Below are 22,779 nucleotides of genomic sequence, written 5' to 3' on the forward strand. Positions count from 1 at the left end.
GGCACCGCCCCCCTGTCACACTCAAGGCAAGGTTCGATTGGGGAAGTTGCGCGCCACCCCCTGTCAACGCACAGAGCAAGGGCCAATCAAGGGGATTGGGGCGCTGCCCCCTGTCACGCACAGAGCAAGGACCCATCAAGGGGTTGGGCGCTGCCCCCTGTCATGCACAGAGCAGGGCCCATCAGGGGGTTGGGGAGCTCCCCCCTGTCACACACAGAGCAGGGCGGATCAGGGAGTTGGGGCGCCGCCCTCTATCACCCACAGAGCAGGGCCGATCAGGGGGTTGGGGCGCCGCCACTGTCACACTCAGGGCAGGGCCGATGGGGAGGTTATGGCTCTACCTTGTCACACACAGAGCTGCAGGGCGATCAGGGGGTTTGGGCGCTGCCCCCTGTCACGCTGATCCGGTGCCGGAGGCCTCGCGGCTCCGCTGATCCCGGTGCTGGGAGGCATATTACCCTTTTACTATATAGGATAGAGGCCTGGGGGCAGGCTGGTTTGCCCTGAAGGGTGTCCTGGATCAGGGTGGGGGTCCCCACTGGGGTGCCTGGCCAGCCTGGAAGAGGGGATGATGGCTGTTTGCAGCTGGTCACACACCCTTCAGGGTGGGGGTCCCCACTGGGGTGCCTGGCCAGTCTGGGTGAGGGGCTGAGGGCTGCTTTCAGGCTGGCGGTTGTTGACTGAAGCTCCCAACCGCTCCTTTTTTTCTTTTTTTTTCTTTTTTATTCTGGGCCAGCTTTAGCTCTGGCTCTAGCTCTGAGGCTTCCGCTGCTGATTGCGTTCTATAATCGAAACAATGTATAACTCCAGCTCTGAGATCCCGGCTGGCTGAAAGCTGGTTTCTGGGGTTTTGTTTAGCTTCTATATTTGTTACAAAGTTTCTTAGAGTTGCAGCTCAGAGGCCGGCAAGTCAGGCGGGGAACGTTGGAGTCTGCAGTCACTGGAGCAAGCAAGCCTCATGTTCGCTTCCAGCTGCCTGGCTGCTGGCCGCCATCTTGCCTGACAGTTAATTTGCATAAGGATATGCTGATTAGCCAATGAGAAGGGTAGTGGTTGTACGCTAATTACCATGTTTCTCTTTTATTAGTGTAGATGAAGGTGCAAATCAGTAGCTACCTTTTACTGAGTACCCACTGAATGCTAATTGCTCTTAATTGATTACTTCATTGAATCCTTTTTTAACAACTCTATGGAGATAACAGATCATCCCTACCTACTATAAATCCAAACAAATAAAAGTTCTTTCTTTTTTTAAATTTATCTGTATTGTTGAAAGTATTACAGATGTTCCCTTTTTCCCCCCACTGACCCGCTCCCACCTCGCACTCCCACCCCAGGCCTTCACCACACTAAAGTTCTTGCTTCAATCTCTCTAGCTTTAAATTCTGCCCTACTATATCCTTTTTATTGAATTATGTGTGTTTTTTATTTTTCTAAATGGTTTATATTTTTGTTTAGAAAGTTAATGTGACATAGAGTTGTAATTTTTTACATTTCAAAGTTTTCATAACCACAATAAGTGTTTCCATTTATTTTATTCAAAGACATTAGCAGCTTTACAATGACTAATCCAACTGAATCAGTATTTACTGAGTGCCTACCATGTGGTAGGCACTATTCTAGGCAATGGGGACATAGTGGTTAAAAAGACAAAATTCCCAGCCCTCAAAAGGAGCTTACTCATATGGTTATCAATTCATTACAGCGCTTTTGCTTGTCTATTACAAATTATTCCTATAGCCTTCCATTTTTCCTATGTCAAACAAAGTCTGAGTTATTATCGCTTATTTCACTATTTGCATTACAATAGTAGTTATAAAAAATAATTTGGTTTTTAACCTAATGATTCAGAAACAGCTGAAATTAAATATATACTATCTAACCTCTAGATTAAAAAGAAAAATTAAAACAATTTGTGAGATTAATTAGATTAATTCTAAAATTTCTACGAGGCTCTAAATCTTCACCACTTTCACATGGAAGCTGAATTAATTTTGAATGAATAGATTTTGAAGACTGATCATTTCTTTTTTTCATGAAGGGTGATTTATTCCTTTTTTAAAATATATTTTTATTGATTTCAGAGAGGAAGGAAAAGGGACAGAGAAACAGAAACATCAGTGATGAAAGAGAATCATTAATCAGCTGCCTACTGCATGCCCCCTACTAGGGATTGAGTCCGCAACCTGGGCATGTGCTCTGACGGGAAATCAACCATGACCTCCAGTTTCACAGGCTGATGCTCAACCACTTAGCCACACCAGCCGGGCTGACTGTTTCTTTTTACTGCATAACAAAATCTACTAATAAACTAAGTACATAGAGAAATTCTATCATAAAAGTTCTAATTATCTTTACCCAGAATATTCTGCAGAATATGCAAAAAAGCAGTATTTCAGAATTGCAAGACAGTTCAATTCCAACTGTATCCACAGTACCTTTATTATCACTCCTCCTGGTATTGCATTTACACCCATGAGGTCCCTCCTTCTGTATCTCCTCTATGACCAGTGTAGATTATCTTTCTAGATTCTATGAGTCAAGCTATATGTAGTCCCTAGATATATCAAACTATATGATGTTTGATTACATATTGTATTCTTTCAGTTAATCACTTACTTTATTAGTCCCTCCCACAGTAATTTACTTATTCATTCACTCAGTCATTTATTCAATTACTCGTTACATATCTTTGTTGCATTCTTGAAAGGAGAGAAGAGAAAAATAAACAGTAGCTATCTTTTACAGGGCCTAATGTATGCTAAGCAGTTTTCTAATTGCTTTAAATGAATTACCTCATTTAAGCCTTTTACAACTTTATAAGAGTAACAGATTTTCCCTATCCATATATATAAAAAAGCCTAAGTGACTGTCCGACCGTCCAACTGGTAGCTATGACACGCACTGACCACCAGGGGGCAGACGCTCAACACAGGAGCTGCTGAGCTGCAGTGACTTGGCAGCTGTGATTCTCGGGTGATGCACCCAGAACCAGAGAGCAGGGAGCCAGATTCCAGGGTGCATCACCCGAGAACCACCCTCTCGCAAGCCAGGACCCCTCAGGGGATGTCAGAGAGCCGGTTTCAGCCCTGCAGGCCAGGCCAAGGGACCCCACCGATGCACAAATCCGTGCACCAGGCCTCTAGTCTTATATAAATGTTCTAGATACACAAACAAAAGGAAAGATCTCTGATTCATTTTTAAGAGACTAGCATAATCTTCCTATCAAAACCACACAAAGATAATACAAAAATTAGACCAATCTCACTTATAAACATAAATGCAAAACGTATCACATTGAATTCAACATCATACTAGAAAAAAGATAGTTCAACCTCAGAAAACTATCAGTATACTATACTAAGTGAATTAATAGATTATAGTGAAAACTCATGACTTATTTCAACAAATGGTAAAATGCACATGATAAAATTCAATGATGATAAAAATTCTTAGCAAACCAGGAATACATAGTAATTTTCTTAACCAGATAAAGGCTATGTAGTAAAAACCGACAGCAGCCTTAACCAGTTTGGCTCAGTGGATAGAGCGTCAGCCTGTGGACTGAAGGGTCCCAGGTTCGATTCTGGTCAAGGGCATGTACCTTGGTTGCGGGCACATCCCCAGTAGGGAGTGTGCAGGAGGCAGCTGATCGATGTTTCTCTCTCATTGATGTTTCTAACTCTCTATCCCTCTCCCTTCCTCTTGTAAAAAATCGATAAAATATATTTTTAAAAAAACAACCTACAGCAAATAGCATACTTAATACTAAAACAGAAAATCATTCCCACTGAAGTTAAAAACATGACAATATCCAATAACATATAATTTCACATTGTCTAGAAGTCCTATTATCATAATACACATGTAAGTATGCACACACACACACACTAATTATGACTGAATAAAAATATAAATATTTTCAGATAATATATTCTACATAGCAAATACAATAAATTCTATAGTCACACTACTAGAATTTATAAGAGGGTTCAGCAAGATTGCTAGTACAATATCAACATACACAAATAATTAAGTGTCATACTAGAGTATGAAGCCATTTGCCATGGGTGAGATGGTATGTCCAAATTCAAAGCAATGAACCTTCTTTGACTTTAGTAGGTACTAGAATTTTCCACTTGATTTTCCAAAAAAATAATTTCAAAGTTTATTATACAGCCACCTTTCAGGACCACATGCAAACAATCAGTTAATTACAACATCAAAACATAGGTTCTTTTTTAAAAATTTAGTAAAAGACATGCCACATCTCTACACTGAAAATGACTTAAATAAGTAGAGGAAAATACCATGTTCCTGGGTTAGAACACTCAGTACTGTTAAATGACCATTTCCCCCAAACTGATCTCTAGATTTGAAGCAAATCAAATCTACATCTCACATAAATGTTTTACTCCCAGAATAAAGCACCCTAAGACAGAGTGGGTATTCAAATAAATACTTGGAGTCTTCCTTTTGGTTTTGGTAGAGCGTGGTTCTGTAGTAAATGAGATATTTTCATTATCAGTCAAACACATATTGGCTCAAATTACTTCAGTTAATCATTTAAGGGTCTAATAGTACTAAGACACAGATGAAAAGGGGTATACAACAGCACAGGAGGGAAAATAAATAAAAGGAAGATGGCAAAATACAAATGACAAATTTTGTAGACTTTATTATTTTGCCCAAAGTTTGCCATGATCACAGCCTTGGATACTATGGAGAAGGCAATGTAGAAAGTAAAGAATATCTATAATATGAAACTCATCAGATCAAAACTCTGCCTCACCCCCAAATCCCCAAGCCATTTTGTAGTACAAAACCTAGAGATAGGCACTTTTCCTCCTTACCTTTTCTTTTTCTTTTTTTTTCACTCTTTCTTCACTCAGAGAAGTAGGTAATAAACCCATCTGTTAAGACACTGTAACCCTAGCTGGTTTGGCTCAGTGGATAGAGCGTTGGCCTGAGGATTGAAGGGTCCCAGGTTAAATTCCGGTCAAGGGCACATGCCCGGGTTGCGGGCTCAATCCCCAGTGTGGGGTGTGCAGGAGGCAGCCGATCAATGATTCTCTCTCATCATTGATGTTTCTATCTCTCTCTACCTCTCCCTTCCTCTCTAAAATCAATAAAAATACATTATTAAAAAAAAAGACCTGAAGAAACCAAGATGGCGGCATAGGTTAACGCCGGAGTTTGCTGCCTCGAACAATCACTTCAAAAATACAACTAAAAGATGGAACGGACATCATCCAGAACCACAGGAAGGCTGGCTGAGTGGAAGTTCTACAACTAGGAGGAACCGAGAATCAGAGGAGGCGCAGTGCTGAAGTAAAATACTAAGGTGCGGAGTGCGCGCGGCGCGGGCTGGTGGCTGAGGGCGCGGGTGTCTGTTTCAATCCGGAGGGAGCCTCAGACTCTGAGCTCCAGATCCGGGCGAGTCTCTAGGGACCCAGACTCAAACGGGAGAAGCGGGACTGTCTGGCTTCGGTCCCTCCAAGGTTTGCAGTGGTTGCTGGGACAGAGAGGCAGAGCCCCTGGGGACGGACTGAGAGCAGCCATAACTGCTCCCTCCTCCCCCCTGTTGATCCCGTGGGACCCGCCCCGCCCAAGCCCTGCACAGAGCCATTTGCCGGATAGCCTCAGGCAAAGGCTAGATTAGCACCTCCCTAGAGGACAGAAGTTCTCCCACTGCAGACACAGCTGATTCTCACAGCCAGTTGGCCTGGAGGTCAAGTAGTAATTACCTACAACAATCAAGGCTTAACTACAACAAGCCTGCTCACAAAGAACACAAGGGGGTGCACCAAGAGTGTCTACCTCAGGTAATTGGGACACTTAACACGGAAAGCCACTCTATCGACACAGCGAAGCATAAAAAAAATGCCGAGACAAAGAAACAGGCCACAAAGGACAGAACCGGAGGAAAGTAGGCTACTGGATATAGAATTCAAAACCACACTTTTGAGGTCTCTCAAGAGGCTTCTAGAGTCTGTCGATAAACTTGATGAGATGTACAGGAAATCTAATGAGACCCTCGATGGTGTGATAAAGGACCAACTAGAAAGTAAGCATACACTGACTGAAATAAAGAATATTATACAGACTCCCAACAGCAGACCAGAGGAGCGCAAGAATCAAGTCAAAGATTTGAAATGCAAAGAAGCAAAAAACACCCAACCGGAAAAGCAAAATGAAAAAAGAATCTGAAAATACGAAGATAGTGTAAGGAGCCTCTGGGACAGCTACAAGCGTACCAACATCAGAATTATAGGAGTGCCAGAAGTAGAGAGAGAGCAAGATATTGAAAACCTATTTGAAGAAATAATGACAGAAAACTTCCTCTACTTGGTGAAAGAAATAGACTTCCAAGTCCAGGAAGCACAGAGAACCCCAAACAAAAGGAATCCAAAGAGGACCACACCAAGACACATCATAATTAAAATGCCAAGAACAAAAGACAAAGAGAGAATCTTAAAAGCAGCAAGAGAAAGAAACTCAGTTACCTACAAGGGAATACCCATACGACTGTCAGCTGATTTCTCAACAGAAACTTTGCAGGCCAGAAGGGAGTGGCAAGAAATATTCAAAGTGATGAATACCAAGAACCTACAACCAAGAGTACTTTATCCAGCAAAGCTATCATTCAGAATTGAAGGTCAGATAAAGAGCTTCACAGATAAGGAAAAGCTAAAGGAGTTCATCACCACCAAACCAGTATTATATGAAATGCTGAAAGGTATCCTTTAAGAAGAGGAAGAAGAAGAAAAAGGTAAAGATACAAATTATGAACAACAAATATGCATCTATCAACAAGTGAATCTAAGACTCAAGTGAATAAATAATCTGATGAACAGAATGAACTGGTGATTATAATAGAATCAGGGACATAGAAAGGGAATGGACTGACTATGCTTGGGGGGGAAAGGGGTGTGGGAGATGAGGGAAGAGACTGGACAAAAATCATGCACCTATGGATGAGGACAGTGGGTGGGGAGTGAGGGCGGAGGGTGGGGTGGGAACTGGGAGGAGGGGAGTTATGGGGGGAAAAAAGAGGAACAAATGTAATAATCTGAACAATAAAGATTTAATTATTAAAAAAAAAAAGACACTGTTACATATCTATTAAAAATATACATCTCAACAAAACTCAACTTAGGCTGATCCTTACTACCAATTTAATAGATTCTGAAATTAAATATTATTTCAACATTCTGAAAATAAGCAGTGAAGCTAATTTTTACTTACTCTGCAAAAATACATATGCCCAGGGAAGAGGGCATAAAGAGGCAAGGCATTCATATCCTATATATCTGAATCTTTAACTATATCTATCCATGCTTATGGATTCATCCATGTAGAATGAATACTCCTAGAAGAACATAAGGCAAACTTAAATTTTTAATTTAATTTCTCTATACTGTTTGAATTTTTTATCATACATTTATATTAGTTTTCTGAAGCTAGTTCACTTTTAAAGTAACTTCAAAATACTGTGAACAGCCCGGCCAGTGTGGTTCAGTGGTTGAGCATCAACCCATGCACCAAGAGGTCACTGGTTCGCTTCCTGGGTTGCAGGCTCAATCCCCAGTAGGGGGCATGCAGGAGGCAGCCAATCAATGTTTCTATCTCTCTCCCTCTCCCTTCCTCTCTCTAAAAAAGATCAATAAAAAATATAAATGAATAAATACTGTGAACAAATGAGCATCTATATGTAAATATATAAAAAATATATGTAAGACATACTTTATTTGAACTCACTACATCAAGCATTAATATTAAAACAATAACTATACCCAAAAGAATAAAGTCTCAATACCACAATGATAGTACTGATGATAAATCTTTAGGTGATAAAATGACTATTTTTATTTTCTTATTTTTGTTATTTTCTGAATTTAATGAATTTTGTTATCTAAAAAATAAAATTTTTAAAAAGCTAAAAATTACTAAGTTGAAGAGACTTTACAACAAATGAAAGAAAATGTGATGATATATTCCCAACTGATAAAAATATAATTACTAGAAAGCATATCATGTTGAAATATCATTATATTATTATTATAATCAAGTTGTATCTGCCCCTCTACATATCTCCATATGTATCTTTTTATTTTTTAATCCTCACCTGAGGATATTTTCCCATTATTTTTAGAGAGAGTGGAAGGGATTGAGAAAGACAGAGAAAGAGAAAAACATCGATGTGACAGAGAGACATCAACTCTGGGTCAATGCTCTATCCACCGAGCCAAATCCGCCAGGGCCATATGACTCTTCAAGGTCACCACAAATTAAATGTAGATGAAGAAAGAAGAATACAAAAAGTATAACTGCCATGTTGACATTCAAAAACTGCTCATAAAAATTAAATGCAATCTATATCATCTTCAAAATAACATCTAAAAATTAAAATATAAAAGCAGGATCTTAAAGATATATCTACATTCCCCTTTTTATTGCAGCATTATTCACAATAGCAAAGATATGAAAACAAACCAAATGTCCATCAACAGATAAACAGACAAAGAAGACATGGTATACAGCACCCCCCTTTATCCAGGGGGGAATAGGTTCCATGACCCCCTGTGGATGCCTGAAACCACAAATATTACCAAACCCTATATGTACTATGCTTTTTTCCTACATATACATACCTATTATAAAAGTTAATTTATAAATTAGACAGGCATTAACAATAAATATTAATAAGATAAATACTGTATATCACTTATACATGAAATCTGAAAAAGCCAAAATCATAGAAACAGATACTAGTATGGTGGTTACCAGAGACTGAAAGGGTGATGGAAATGGGGAGATGTTGGTAAAATTCCAGTTGTAAGACAAATAAGTTCTGGTGATCTAATATACAGTATGGTGGTTATAGTTTCTAATACTGTATTATACACTTGCTAAGACAGTAGATCTTAAATTTTCTCATCACAAAAAAGAAATGATGATTATGTTAAGTGATGGAGGTGTTAGCTAATGCTATGACAGTAATCATTTTACAATATATAAGTACATCAAATCAACATATTGTACACTTTAAATTACCCAAGATATGTCGATTATACCTCAATAAAGCTAGGGAAAAACTAAAATATATGTGCACTCTTAATTATTCTAAAACATTTTTCTTTGTTATGAAAAAGTTAATAGGACTCCTACATTAATATCTGAAAAATAATTATTTCAACTATCAATAACCAATTGCTAAATGAAGATTTACTAAATACATATAGATATCAAAGCTGTAAAAATATGGATTATAAAACAGAAAGAAAGTTAGTTAAATATTATTGAGGAAACACAAAACTTATATTAATATTTTAAAACTTAGGAATATGAAATTTGAAACTAAGCTTTGTTGTAAGAATACAGCCTGAAGAGTGTATAAAATTACAAAAAGAATTTGCAAGGATTAAAAGAAAATGAAAAACCTATTCAAAGTAATAAAATATAGAATGAATCAGGGAGAGCTGGTAATGTTTAGATTATAAACTGACAGCACATCTGTTAATTTTTTTGTTTTGTTTTTATTAATCCTCAGCCGAGGATATTATTCCACTGACTTTTAGAAAGGAAGGGAGGGAGAGAAACAGAGAGAGAAAAATCAATATGAGAGAAGCATCGATTGGTTGACCCCTGGCACATGCCCCAAACCAGACCAGGGTTCAAGCCCTCAAGTGAGGTACATGCCCTTAACCAGAAACGAGCCCAGAACCCTTCAGTCCTCAGGCTGATGCTCTATCCACTGAGCCAATTGGCTAGGGCATATCTGTTAATTTTAGGAGTTCCCAGGAACCATTAAAGACAAGGTGGGCACCAGATATACCAAATAGCACAATATTATCAAGGGAAAAAACACTTTCAAACTTAAATTTGGTATGGATTTATGTTAAACTAACAGAACTCTGAAAGCAAAAATTTAGCAGAATGAGAATATTACATAGCTAAGAATACTAGCAAAAGAAAAACTATCCAAAATTTAAAACATGCCTTATTTTGTTGTTCAAGTCAGAAATTCACACTCCCCAGAGTGCAAACCTTCTCTAACAACAAAGCAATTTTCTTCAAGCATTAGGGTTACTTGTATGACTATTTCTAGAAGTAGAACTTACCGAGTACCATCTGCTTTCCAGCTTACTTTATATGGATTCTGCTCTAAAAGTTTAATATTTTGCTTGTCCATGGAAACAGGCTGTGCTCCAGGGAATCCAGACCTTAAAGAAGAACATATTATTGTTATGGCTGGTATCCATAGAAAGCACTGCATGTCTGAAACCAACCTCACGAGTCACATGTTTATACAATGTTCTCCCTATCATGAGATTAATGTCAATTGGAAAAATATTAGATTTCACAAGAATACTAACAAACGGTTATCATTTTCTTGACATTTTAGAACATAAGTTATCAAGATTCTAATTGCCACTACTATACCTATTGGGCTAATTCTATATAATAAAGAGGTAATATGCAAATTGACCATCACTCCAACACACAAGATGGCCGCCACAAATGGCCTGCAGGGGAGGGCAGTTGGGGGGACCCAGGCCTGCAGGGGAGAGCAGTTGGGGGCGACCAGGCCTGCAAGGGAGGGCAGTTGGGGGCGACCAGGCCTACAGGGGAGGGCAGTTGGGGGGGACCAGGCCTGCAGGAGAGGGCAGTTAGGGACGGCCAGGCTGGCAAGGGAGGGCAGTTAGGAGTGACCGGGCCAGCAGGGGAGGGCAGTTGGGGGCGACCAGGCCAGCAGGAAAGGGCAGTTGAGGGCAACCAGGCCAGCAGGGGAGGGCAGTTGGGGGTGACTAGCCTGGCAGGGAAGGGCAGTTAGGGGCAATCAGGTCGGCAGGAGAGCAGTTAGGCATCGATCAGGCTGGCAGGGGAGTGGTCAGGCTGGCAGGCAGAAGCGGTTAGGGCAATCAGGCAGGTAGGCAGACGAGCGGTTGGGAGTCAGCAGTCCCAGATTGTGAGAGGGATGTCTGACTGCCCGTTTAGGCCCGATCCCTGCAGGCAGTCAGACATCCCTCGAGGAGTCGCAGGTTGGACAGGGTGCAGGCTGGGCTAAAGGACACACACTCCCTGCCCTGCACAAATTTCGTGCACCGAACCTCTAGTTTTTAAATATACACATGATCTAAATAGTAAAACAGGTACATTTACAAGTCTTTTAAATCAGGAAGAAGTTTAAATCTTGCTTTAGTTATTCTACATTATTCTAGACCCCATATTGCTTCATCATGACACTGCCAGCTTGGCATAAATGTACAGGGTTGGCAAGTTTCTCCCCAAAAGATGCCCAGAAGTGACAAAACCGGAGAAATGTAGATCAAGATTAAAGGACTCTGGCAAGGGTTTAACACAACACTAAAATCAGTATTACTTCATCATCATTTTCATCTTTTATTTAAAATTATTTCTAGGTGACTGATCTGTATATACCAGTCAAAAAGTTACTTATAATAGGAATTTTGAGGCTGATAATCCTGTTTCATCATGTCCCAGCTGCATTATAATTTTCGGCATCAGACAGCAACAATCAACAGAAATGTTCACAGACCAAGATCAGAGAGCAAGAGATAAGAGCAGTGACTTCTCTCCTGAATCCTACTGAAATATGGGCACATTCAATTTTTATGTCTTCTCCCTTAATACAATAAGGGCAACCCAAACATTAATCTGCAACAGTAGATTCAAACATACAAAACATTTTATACTATAGTAACTTTCTAATCCTGTAGGAAGACATGTGAGTCAACTAATTTTTGACTCAACTGTCTATTACAATGCTTGTCTTGAGAAAAACTCTTAAATCTTTGTAAGCACTCTATGTAAAAATACAAATTTCAAGAAGCAAAGAAACTTTGTTAATGTTTGCTTCAATGATAAGTGTTGCAAAGTAAGAATAAATTTAATTTAAAACAGTAAAATATTTATTACCCTTCCCAGCCACAGAATTGACGACACTTCTGCTGTACTTCTCCTAACTTCGGTTGAGTTGTTACTTGAGTTACACCTTTAACTGTTATACCTTCTAAGAAAATAGCACCCTTAAAATAAAAGGAAAATGTTTTATTAGAGTTCAAATACATTTATGAAGATTAGAATGAGAGACAGATAATTTTATAAAGCATTTGTAAAATTTTCACTAAATATTTAATTGGAATTTCATAATAGTTTGCAAAGAAATAGTAAATTCTGAGTCCAATGTATAAGAGATCTTTGGTTTACCTAAGAAACAAAAACAGGATGAATTTACATAACAAACTTTTCTTGTAGAAAAGGCAAGGAGCCCTAGCCAGTTTGGTTCACTGGATGGAGCGTCGACCTGGGGACTGAAGGGTCCCAGGTTCAATTCTGGTCAGGGGCATGTACCTTGGTTGCAGGCACATCCCCAGTGGGGAGTGTGCAGGAGGCAGCTGATCGATGCTTCTCTCTCATCGATGTTTCTAACTCTCTATCCCTCTCCCTTCCTCTCTGTAAATAATCAATAAAATATATTTTTAAAAAAAAAAAGGAAAAGGCAAGGAGTCATGGCTATCAAGAATCTTTATAAATAACTAGAATGAAATAAACTCACATATCTAGTAAAAGAAAATAGTCACCATTCCATTTTCATAAATCTCATGAAGATTTTCATAAATCTGATGAAGAAAAAAGGTAAAGACTATAATATTTTTATTCATTACCAGTTTTAACCGTTCTTTTCTCCTTTTGCCAAAGGAGGCACTTGACCCGGGTTCTGGTTCCTTCTTTCCATCCTCATCCTCATCTTCCTCTTCATCATCCTCAAAACACCAATCTGGCAATACAGGTGGGGCTGGTGCTTCCTCTATATCACCATAGCGACGAAAAAGTTCTTTCAAATAATCACCCTTATAAATTCCTGGTGGTCTTGCTTGAGCAAAAGTGGCAACTGCTGCTTCAATACTATGGAAAACAAACACCATGCAATTTCCGCACTACTCTCCATTTATGCAGATTTTTCAAAACTTATCTATAATAATAAAAGCGCAATATGCTAATTAGACCAAACATCCTTCTGGATGACCTTCCGGATGAAGCCAGGGCTGCGAGGGAAGCCAGGGTCCCGGGTGCCTGCCAGTGGCCAGAGGGAAGCCCGAGTCCCAGGTGCCAGAGGGAAGCTGGTGTCAGCAGCCGGGGAAAGGAAGGCCTACTCTTGCAGAATTTCGTGCATTGGGCCTCTAGTTTATTATATTTAAGGCACCATACGATTTATAATGGACAAATCAGTCCCACTCTTAAGGCATTCAATCTATTAAGGGACAAATTCATTCTGAAACAGTTTGAACATAAGATACATTAATAATTCCTAACTCTAGAAGTAAATTGCAATGAGTGTATAGAAGAGACCTGTATTAAGTCTGTGAAGAATTTAAATAAAACCTTAAAGGTTGAGGTCTCTGACTGAGGTTTCCTGACTCTTAAGGAAAAATGTCAAAGAAATTTGAAGAGCAGTATCAATAAAAGTTAAAAAGCATGCTGGTTTTTCAGGAACTTTCAACAAACCCAGTTAATATGAGCATAAGTCATCAGAGAAAGGTTAAGCATAGGCTGAATCTGACACAGGATTCTGAGGTTATTGTATAGAGTAGCAATTTTCAACCCATATGCCCTAAGAATTTTTAAAACATGCAAATACCTATTTAGTCAGGACAAAGACATCTTTTCCCTTAGATTGTTAAATTTAAAAAATGACAACAGCCAACACAACAATAGCCATTCAGTGTGAATGAATCAAAATTATTCCTGTTTTTGTCAGATTAGCAAAAAATATATTTTTTGGTGTGCTGCAGAATTTTAGTCATTAGTTTGTGTGCCATGAGATGAAAAGGTGGAAAATCGCTGGTGCAGAACATCTGAAAGGCCAGAAAGGCTGCCCTAGAAGTGCATGCAGAAGAGAACCACTGAGGATGCATGACAGGGAAATAAAACATACAATCTGATGTGTACTTCTGCTGATTATATTCAGAGAAGGACCTACTGTGTGGAAGGCTTTGTAAACAAAATAATAACCCTCAATCGGTAAATGAGGAAATTAATATCCCATTCTCTCAGGAATTTTTGAGTAACTAACATTCTAATGTCTCAAGATTTAAAAAGGTATTTCACTAAAATAAAAACATGCTGATTGGTTTAAATAGTAACACTGTCCCCAAAATAACTTCTCTACAAAATCTTCTGTTTTTCCTAGTACTTAACAGCTATAAAAAGGTACTATTAAAAATTATAAAAAAAAACAACAGCAGGAACTTCCAAAGGTGAATATGAACACAAAATATTGGAAGAATTTGTGTCTCATAAGAGAAAAACATCTGGAAAAGAAAATACATAGAATATGGGGTCCATGAGCACTCAACTAAAGTGCTACTTAGTAGAAAAACACCAATGAATGGTATTCTAAAGATTAACCAAACTAAAATGAAAAAAAATTCAAATTATATTAATCATGACTTCACCAAAGATTTGGCAATATAAAGCGCTAAAACTAAAGAAAAATGAATGAGCCCGGCAGTGTGGCTCAGTTGGCTGAGCAATGTCCCATGCACCAAGAGGTTGCTGGTTCCATTCCTGGTCAGGGTACATGCCCAGGTTGCAAGCTCAATCCCCAGTAAGGAGCATGCAGGAGGCAGCCGATTGAAGTTTCTCATCAATGTTTCTAACTCTCTCTCCTTTCCTTTCTCTCTAAAAAAAAAATCAATAAAAACATATTTTTTGAAATCAATGAAATTTTTTTATCCATTACTAAATATGTCTCCTCCCATTATTACAAGAAACAAATACCTCCAATCCATTTTCTCCACCAAAAAGGCACATATGAGGAAACCGGTACGATTGAAGCCATGGGTACAATGAACACCTAGAAAATAAAGTAGCATTGTTTTAAAATTGTTTCACTTCAGAAGCCACATTTTACTTTAAAACTCCAATCTGCAATCAAAACATTTCAATCATTTTATAAAATATCTACATTTTAAAAAACTCAGCCTCTCTTATAATTATTACTAACTTGTCAGTTGAAGTTGCTTAGAATCTAATTTATAGCACTAACTAGAAGTTTAAATGTAATACATATTGATTTATTATAAGGTACTGATTTATTAGTTACAAATTATCTCTAGATCTAAAGACCTCTCTTAACACAAAGATTTCAAGCATTTTAAATAAGGAGGCATTTTCAAGCACACAACTCTAAGGGGACACACACACACACACACCTGACTGAATACAGAAAATAACTGATATACACTAAAAACAAAACTACTTTGAAGTTCTCTAGAAACCATCTGACTGTATCTTTATATTACATTATAATCTTTCAAAAAAAAACTTTTAGAAGAAAACCTGCTGAGAAAAAAATTTTCTTTTTCTTAAACCTTTTTTCAGGACATATTTGAGATCAGTGTGATCCTACCTCTATGTTCTGAAAAGCTGCAAATGAGCTTCATAAATTCTAAAAATAATTGCATTTTTAAGTCATTTTAACTACTTTGGACAAGTAATAATAACAGGTTGATGGACATTACCAACATGACAACTTTACTGTCAGGGTTAACTCACTCTCCCGCAAACCTCAAAATAAAGGCTTTCCTGTAATTTCTGTTTAATGGTAGGCTACCCAGGTATTTAAGACTATGTCTTTTTACTTATTTTTTAAATATATTTTTATTGATTTCAGAGAGGAAGGGAGAGGGAAAGAGAGACAGAAACATCAATGATAAGAAAGGATAATTGATTGGCTGCCTCCTGCACAACCCCTACTGGGTATCAAGCCAGAAACCCGGGTATGTGCCCTGACCAGGAATCGAATCATGACCTTCTGGTTCATAGATCGATGCTCAATCACTGAGTCACACCAACCGAGCTATGTCTTTCTTTTTAATGTTACCTTTTACAAACTACTCTTCTCTGTGGATACAAAGCATCCTGTGACTTAGTCAATGGCCCTGGCGGGGTAGCTCAGTTGGTTGGAGTGTCGTCCTGTACACCAAAAGATTCCTGGTTTAATTCCTGGTCAGGAGCCATACAGGAGGCAACCAATCAATGTTTCTCTCATATCTACTGTCCTTTCTCTCTTCCTCTCTCTAAAAATCAATGAAAACATATCCTTGAATGAGAAATTTAAAAAAACTTAGTCAATAAACAATGCTCAATCAACAAGGATACAAAGAAACTGCAGACAGTAGGAAAAATTTGTACAAATGTAAATTTATAAATCAAAAATAGCATTTTAAATGAATGAGAATGGCTAGAGCATGGAATAGGATAAAAAAGTAATGCCAAATGCAGTTGAAGACAGTTAGAGGATCAAAATCCTGAAGAAATTTGTGCATCATACTAAAGAAATAATAAGGGCAATGGGGTGATATTAGAGAATTTTAAGCATGGCAATAAAATTATCAAGTTTCAGATAATCACTCCAGTGGTAGCTCATCAGAAGATATAGAGAAAGCAACAATGAAGCAAGAAAACCAATAAGGAAGCCATCTCAGTAGTTAATGTGTGAGACAAGAGTCTGAGTTACAAAGGTCAAAGTGATGGAGATAAGGAGGAAAGGCAGACTGAAGACACATTTAAGGTAGAATCTGCATTCTGAGGGGTAAATGAGTGTCAATATTGAGAGGAAAGACTTTAAAGGAGTCTTTGTTTCCTGACTTGGGTGACTAATTGGGCAGTGGCACCATTTACTAGGTTAGGAAGTACAGGAGTTTACATCATACTACAGCCAAGGCAATGAGTAAGTACATACATTTGGACATGCTGCATTTAAGGTTCTTATGGGACTTAGAAGTATTTGTAAATAAAGGTAAAGAGCTTCACAGAAAGGTCTGGCTGAAGTTGTAGATTCAAGAATAAGCAATATATAGTCAACTATGGAAGGGGTCTATGGTGTGGATAAGATTGCTAAGAATCCTAAATATAAAAACCCTGGGTCCATCACCTCCGCAAGGACCAGGAGGCTCCACCAACCAGAAGTCAGTCCTGCGCTGGGTTGCCGTGGCTACCCAGCACTGACTGCTATGGCTGCAGGTATGGTGACCCAGCACTGACTGCTGAGGGGGCTGCGAATCAGGCCCAGAGAGAGGCCTGAAGAGAGAAGCAGGGTCTGATCCGTAGCCTCTGTGGAAGCTGTTGATCAGCACTTGCCTCTTTCTCTCCTGGCCGGGCCAGCAGCTGTGCCTCCATTTCTCTCCAGGCCTCCACTAGGGCTGATCAGTCCTGCCTTTCTGATCAGGCCCCGTTGATAGGCCCAGAGATGCTGACTGGCATAGAAACCAACCAATCAGAACCAAATCTGGGTCAATCGTGAGGAGCCAATGGCTGCCTAGGAGGCGGAGCTTTTGACGCTGACTGGCATAGAAACCAACCAATCAGAACCAAATTGGCCGGCAGAGAAGGGCAGTTGGGGGCGAGATCAGGCCTGCAGGGGAGGGCAGTTGGGGGCAAGATCAGGCCTGCGGGAGGGCAGTTGCGGGTGATCAGGCAGACAGAGGCAGTTAGGAGCGATCAGGCCAGCAGGGAAGGGAAGTTGGGGGTGAGATCAGGCCGGCAGAGAAGAGCAGTTGGTGGCGAGATCAGGCTGGCAGGGGAGGGCTGTTGGGGGCAAGATCAGGCCAGCAGGGAAGGGCAGTTGGGGGCAACCAGGCCGGCAGGGGAGGGCAGTTGGGGGGAACCAGGCCTGCAGGGAAGGGCAGTTGGGGGCCATCAGGCCAGAAGGGGAGGGCAGTTGGGGGCAAGATCAGGCCAGCAGGGGAGGGTAATTAGGGGTGAGATCAGGCTGGCAGGGGAGGGCCATTGGGAAAAGATCAAGCCAGCAGGGGAGGGCAGTTGGGGGCAACCAGGCCGGCAGAGGAGGGCAATTGGAAGTGAGATCAGGCTGGCAGAGGAAGGCAGTTGGGGGTGAGATCAGGCTGGCAGGGGAGCAGTTAGGGAGTGATCAGGCTGGCAGGCAGAAGCGGTTAGGGGCAATCAGGCAGGCAGGCAGGCGAGCAGTTAGGAGCCAGCAGTCCAGGATTGTGAAAGGAATGTCCAACTGCCGGTTTAGGCCTGATCCCATAGGGGTCCCAGATTGAAGAGGGTGCAGGCTGGGCTGAGGGACACCTCCCCCAGTGCACGAATTTCATGAACCAGGCCTCTAGTATAAAATAAGAGAAGAAAATTAAGGATTAAATATGAGGAAAACCAACCTTTCAAGAATAAGTGGGGGTGGGGAGCAACCATAAACAAAGATTAAAAATGAACTGTTATGGTGTCAGAAAACAAAGAAAAAAGGAAGATTCAAGACATTAGAGCTTGGTTGTTTAAATGTCACATAATGCTTAGAACTGAAAGTCGTGATTTAAGAGTGCAGAGGCAGGACTCCAGATTGCAAGAAAGTGAATAAGAATAAAGTATCAATCTTTCAAAAAGTCAGGAGGAGAAATATACAACAGAAAGAAAGGTACAGTTTGTGGAGGTGGGGGGCTTTGGAGGGGCTTTTTTGCAGAAATAGTAGTATCTATAATAATAAAAGCATAATATGCTAATTAGACCAGACAGCCGAACGTCCTTCCAGACAAAGCCACGGCGGCTTCGAGGGCCGAGGGCAGGCAACTATGGCGGCTGGCAGCAGCAGCAGGGTGATGGGGGCAGCGCCTTCCCGTTTGGCCCAGTCGCCTCCCGCAGATGAGCAGGCCTAAGCCATCAGTAGGACATCCCCTGAGGACTCCTGGACTGTGAGAGGGGCAGGGAAGGCTGAGGGGCCCTTCTCCCCGCCCCCCCCCCACTCAGTGCATGAATTTTTGCGCACCAGGCCTCTAGTTTAATATGAGAGGCTTAAATATGTTTACAAGCTGAAAGGACCTAGTTAAATCACAGAGGTTGACAATATAGAGAACAAGGTCATAACTGAAATGAAGTTTCTGAAGGGAAAAAGTAAAGAGGTCAGCCCTAAATAGAAAAAGAACCCTCTTAGAAGTACATGGCTATAATAATGAAATTCTATAAATTCCATCATCCTCCACTGCTTTGTAAAAAAGGAGAATTCAAAAAAGTTACAATAACATTAGCTGTAAAGAGACTTTTATTCAATATGTATCTTAACCCAACATGTAAATTTCCCTTCTGCTTTATATTTCAGACCAATTTAAGCAGCAAACATTCTAACTTGAGGTATGTTATCACCTAAACCACTACTATTTTTGCACCTAAGTTTTACTCAAGCAAGATTAAATGTTTTTTATGAACAGGAAATATAAGAATAATTGCCAATTAAATGATTAAGTCATGTGACAATATAGAATTTAAGAAAGTACAATTGCTCTTTTAATATTCTTTGTTGTGAAAATACATAAAGTTTTAGTGTTACTGACAAATCTCTACCCCCCCCAAAAAAGGAAGATTATGCATGTAATGTAAAATAATTCCATTATTTGAGTATCCTGCAAGCTTAGTCTGATATGTCTTCAATGTTAAAAAGGAAAGATTTTAGCCCTGGCTGGGTGGCTCAGTTGCTTGGAGCATTGACCCGTGCAACAAAAGGTTGCAGGTTCAATTTCCTAGTCAGGCACATAATGGAGGCAATTGACGGATGTTTCTCTTGCACATTGATGTTTCTCTCTCTCTCCCTTCCTATCTCTCTCTACAAGTCAATGAAAACATCCTCGGTTGAGGATTTTAAAAAAGAAAAGATTTCTGTTTTCTTCAATTCATTATGAGAACAGGTCCATCTAGTGGCAAGTAAAAAGCACAGTTTAAAATCTAAAGATTAGCTCACTGTTAACTATTACAAATTAATTTCTTATTCAATTTGTCTTCATTTTCTAGGTAAGCTAAGAATAATGAAATAGCACTGGCCAGTTTGGTTCAGTGGATGGAGCGTCAGCCTGCGGACTGAAGGGTCCCAGGTTTGATTCCAGCCAAGGGCACATGCCTGGGTTGTGGGCTCGATCCCCAGGAGGGGGCGTGCAGGAGGCAGCCGATCAGTGATTCTCTCTCATCATTGATGTTCTATCTCTCTATCCCTCTCCCTTCCTCTCTAAAATCAATAAAAATATATTTTTTAAAAAGGATGAAATAAATGCATAGAGCATTTCCAAAATTATTAACACTAATCTACACATTAAGGGAAAACTGTGTTTTTTAAAATCAAATCAAGAGAAGAAACAATCTCCCCAACAAAAGGAGAAAAAGATAAAATATACGTACTGAATATATAAGTATAAATTAGAAAGAGGTGACTTACAAAGGGCTAGTGGTAATATATCTTTAAATAAAGCCTGATCTCAATATATACAATTTCCTTTCTATCTCAACAGTAAGATACTGTAAATTATTTTTTTTAGGATCAAAAAACTTATCTGACCAGTCTAAATCAGTGGTTTTCCACTGGAAGCACTTTTGCTCCATCCCCCACCCCATCCAAGAACACCTGACAATATCAGGAGACATTTTTAATTGTCACAACTAGCAGGGGATAAGGCCAGGGATTCTGTTAAACATCCTACAATGCACAGGAGAGTCTCCCAAAATAAAGCATTATCCAGTACAAAGTGTCAATAGTTCTGAGGTTGAGACCTGATCCAAATGAGCAACAAAAATGAAAACATTAAAAAGAAACAAATAATTAAGAACTTGTAATGTGTCAAGTTATCTTACTTTTATTTAATAAAAAGATTTTTATAAAAATAACCGTGTGCTACTCATGAAAATACATATTCAAAGCTGTCACATGTATTTATAACTAGAAACATGAAAATTACAGGCATTAATTAAGTTCTATATTTATTATGCATATTCTACCTTTTACCAAGCAATCGGGTGCTTCTCTTTTAACACAAAACAGATTTTTTAATTTCTCCAGCTCACAAATTTCTTATTCTAAAAGTAACTATTTTTATTCCTGTACATGCAAACAAGTGCACTATAGCTACATAATCTCGTTTGTAATTGTAATTTCAAAACAGCTCTAAAAAAATAAGATTTTTGGTAAATTGGGGACAAAACTTAACCTGAACTGATGTGACATTACTTAGTCTATCTGTCCCACTTGGTGTGAATATTCGTATGTTTACCTGCAAAAATGTTAGTTTAAAAGCTGTCTAACACCCATACTGTCTCTAAGTACTATTTTCCACTAAAAATAACTCAGAAACCAGGCCCCTTAAAGAAATAACTGATTCCACATCTAGAAAATATCTTGTGCCAGAAAATAAGGAAACCATCAATGGGGTGATATCAAAAGGATACAGAAACCAGCTTAAAGGGGCTCCCTCTGGCCTAGGAGGAAGCAATCTAGATATATAAAAGGCTAAGTGACCAACCATCCGACTGTCCGACCAGCCGGTACATATGACGCACATTAACAATTTAAAAATAAACATTGACTCGCACAAATGCAATACATATAAAGCTCTCACTGATGCCAGTGTAGACAGAGTAGGAAAATTCCTACTTGAACCCATTTTCAGACATGGTCAGTTATGTTGCTGTCACTCAAGTTCGAAAGGGCGTGTGACCTTAAAGCTGTAAATACTTCATCACAAGGGAAATTAGTCAAGCACTCTGAAAGTGTTTCTACTCTTAACACATTGTGTACTGCATAAAAATCTCTAAGACATACTCCAGGGACCGCACGTTTTTGGGCAAACTGCACATTATTTAAATCATCATAATGCACTTTAGGTGTTGTTTTTCAATAATTATAACATTTTTATTTACAAAAACAATTAAACAATTAAAGTTCCTAGTACTTTTTTAACGTATGGTACGGCGTAAAACATTTTCCTCTATGAAGAGCGACCAAACAAAATTTACATAAGTATCTAGATTCGCTCCTTTTTCCATGGGCGCAAAACATGAGAAAACTCCTGAGCGGTACGAAATGTGTTAATGTGGTATACAGGGAGATATTAGAATAAGTTTAATCAATTTATCAGTCATTGTTTTCGTCAATGTTGTTTTTATATCATGTTTTTGTTGTTTTTATATCATGTTTGCTTTTATATCATGTTTTTGTTGTTATGTTGTTATTGTTTATTAAGTTATATATTATTTTCACATACATTTTACTAATTTTCTTTCATCTGACACTTCTATTATAGAGAAAGGGCGAATAGCGATATTAAAATATTTCTTCTATGCCGAACCGGTTTGGCTCAGTGGATAGAGTGTCGGCCTGCGGACTGAAGGGTCCCAGGTTCGATTCCGGTCAAGGGCATATACCTTGGTTGCGGGCACATCCCCACTGGGGGGCGTGCAGGAGGCAGCTGATCGATGTTTCTCTCTCATCAATGTTTCTAACTCTCTATCCCTCTCCCTTCTCTGTAAAAAATCAATAAAATATATTTTTTTAAAAAAATATTTCTTCTAATTAATTTCCTTTCAATGTGCACAAATCTGTGCACCAGGGCCTCTGGTATAGACATAAGAATAAATGTTGACAGCAACTAATTTAAGTATGTCAACTATATAAAAAATACAGTTCATACAGATTGTCAAAAATAATAGTCAGTCACTGCTGGACATTGCTAAGATGCCAACTCACTATTCTGAAAATCCTAATATATAAAAAGCCAGGGGCCGTCACGACCAAAACCACCGAAACAAATGGATAGACGACAGAACAGCAGGCTGCGTGGGGCGACCAGGCCCGGCAGGGGGGTTAGTGAGGACGACCAAATGATGAACAGCAGGCTGCGTGGGGCAACCAGGCCAGCAGGGGGGGTAGGGGGTAACGTGGGTATAAGGACACATATGTAATATCTTAATAAAAAA

At 39.4% G+C, this 22,779-nt stretch overlaps 1 protein-coding gene across 7 annotated transcripts in view; it reads right to left on the reverse strand.

Moving 5' to 3' along the window:
* Positions 1 to 22,779, reverse strand: part of RNGTT (RNA guanylyltransferase and 5'-phosphatase) — a 200,353-nt gene that overhangs the window by 152,666 nt on the left and 24,908 nt on the right. For all 7 annotated transcript variants that reach the window (XM_023759339.1, XM_023759335.1, XM_023759337.1 and 4 more), the window contains 4 exons: positions 14,809 to 14,884; positions 12,693 to 12,933; positions 11,944 to 12,053; positions 10,125 to 10,226 (listed from right to left, as the gene is read on the reverse strand). In XM_023759339.1, the coding sequence (XP_023615107.1) occupies positions 10,125 to 10,226; positions 11,944 to 12,053; positions 12,693 to 12,933; positions 14,809 to 14,884 (529 nt within the window). The remainder of the gene's footprint in view (positions 1 to 10,124; positions 10,227 to 11,943; positions 12,054 to 12,692; positions 12,934 to 14,808; positions 14,885 to 22,779) is intronic.

The sequence above is a fragment of the Myotis lucifugus genome, unplaced genomic scaffold, assembly GCF_000147115.1.
Source record: "Myotis lucifugus unplaced genomic scaffold, Myoluc2.0 scaffold_152, whole genome shotgun sequence".
Taxonomy (NCBI): Eukaryota; Metazoa; Chordata; class Mammalia; order Chiroptera; family Vespertilionidae; genus Myotis; species Myotis lucifugus.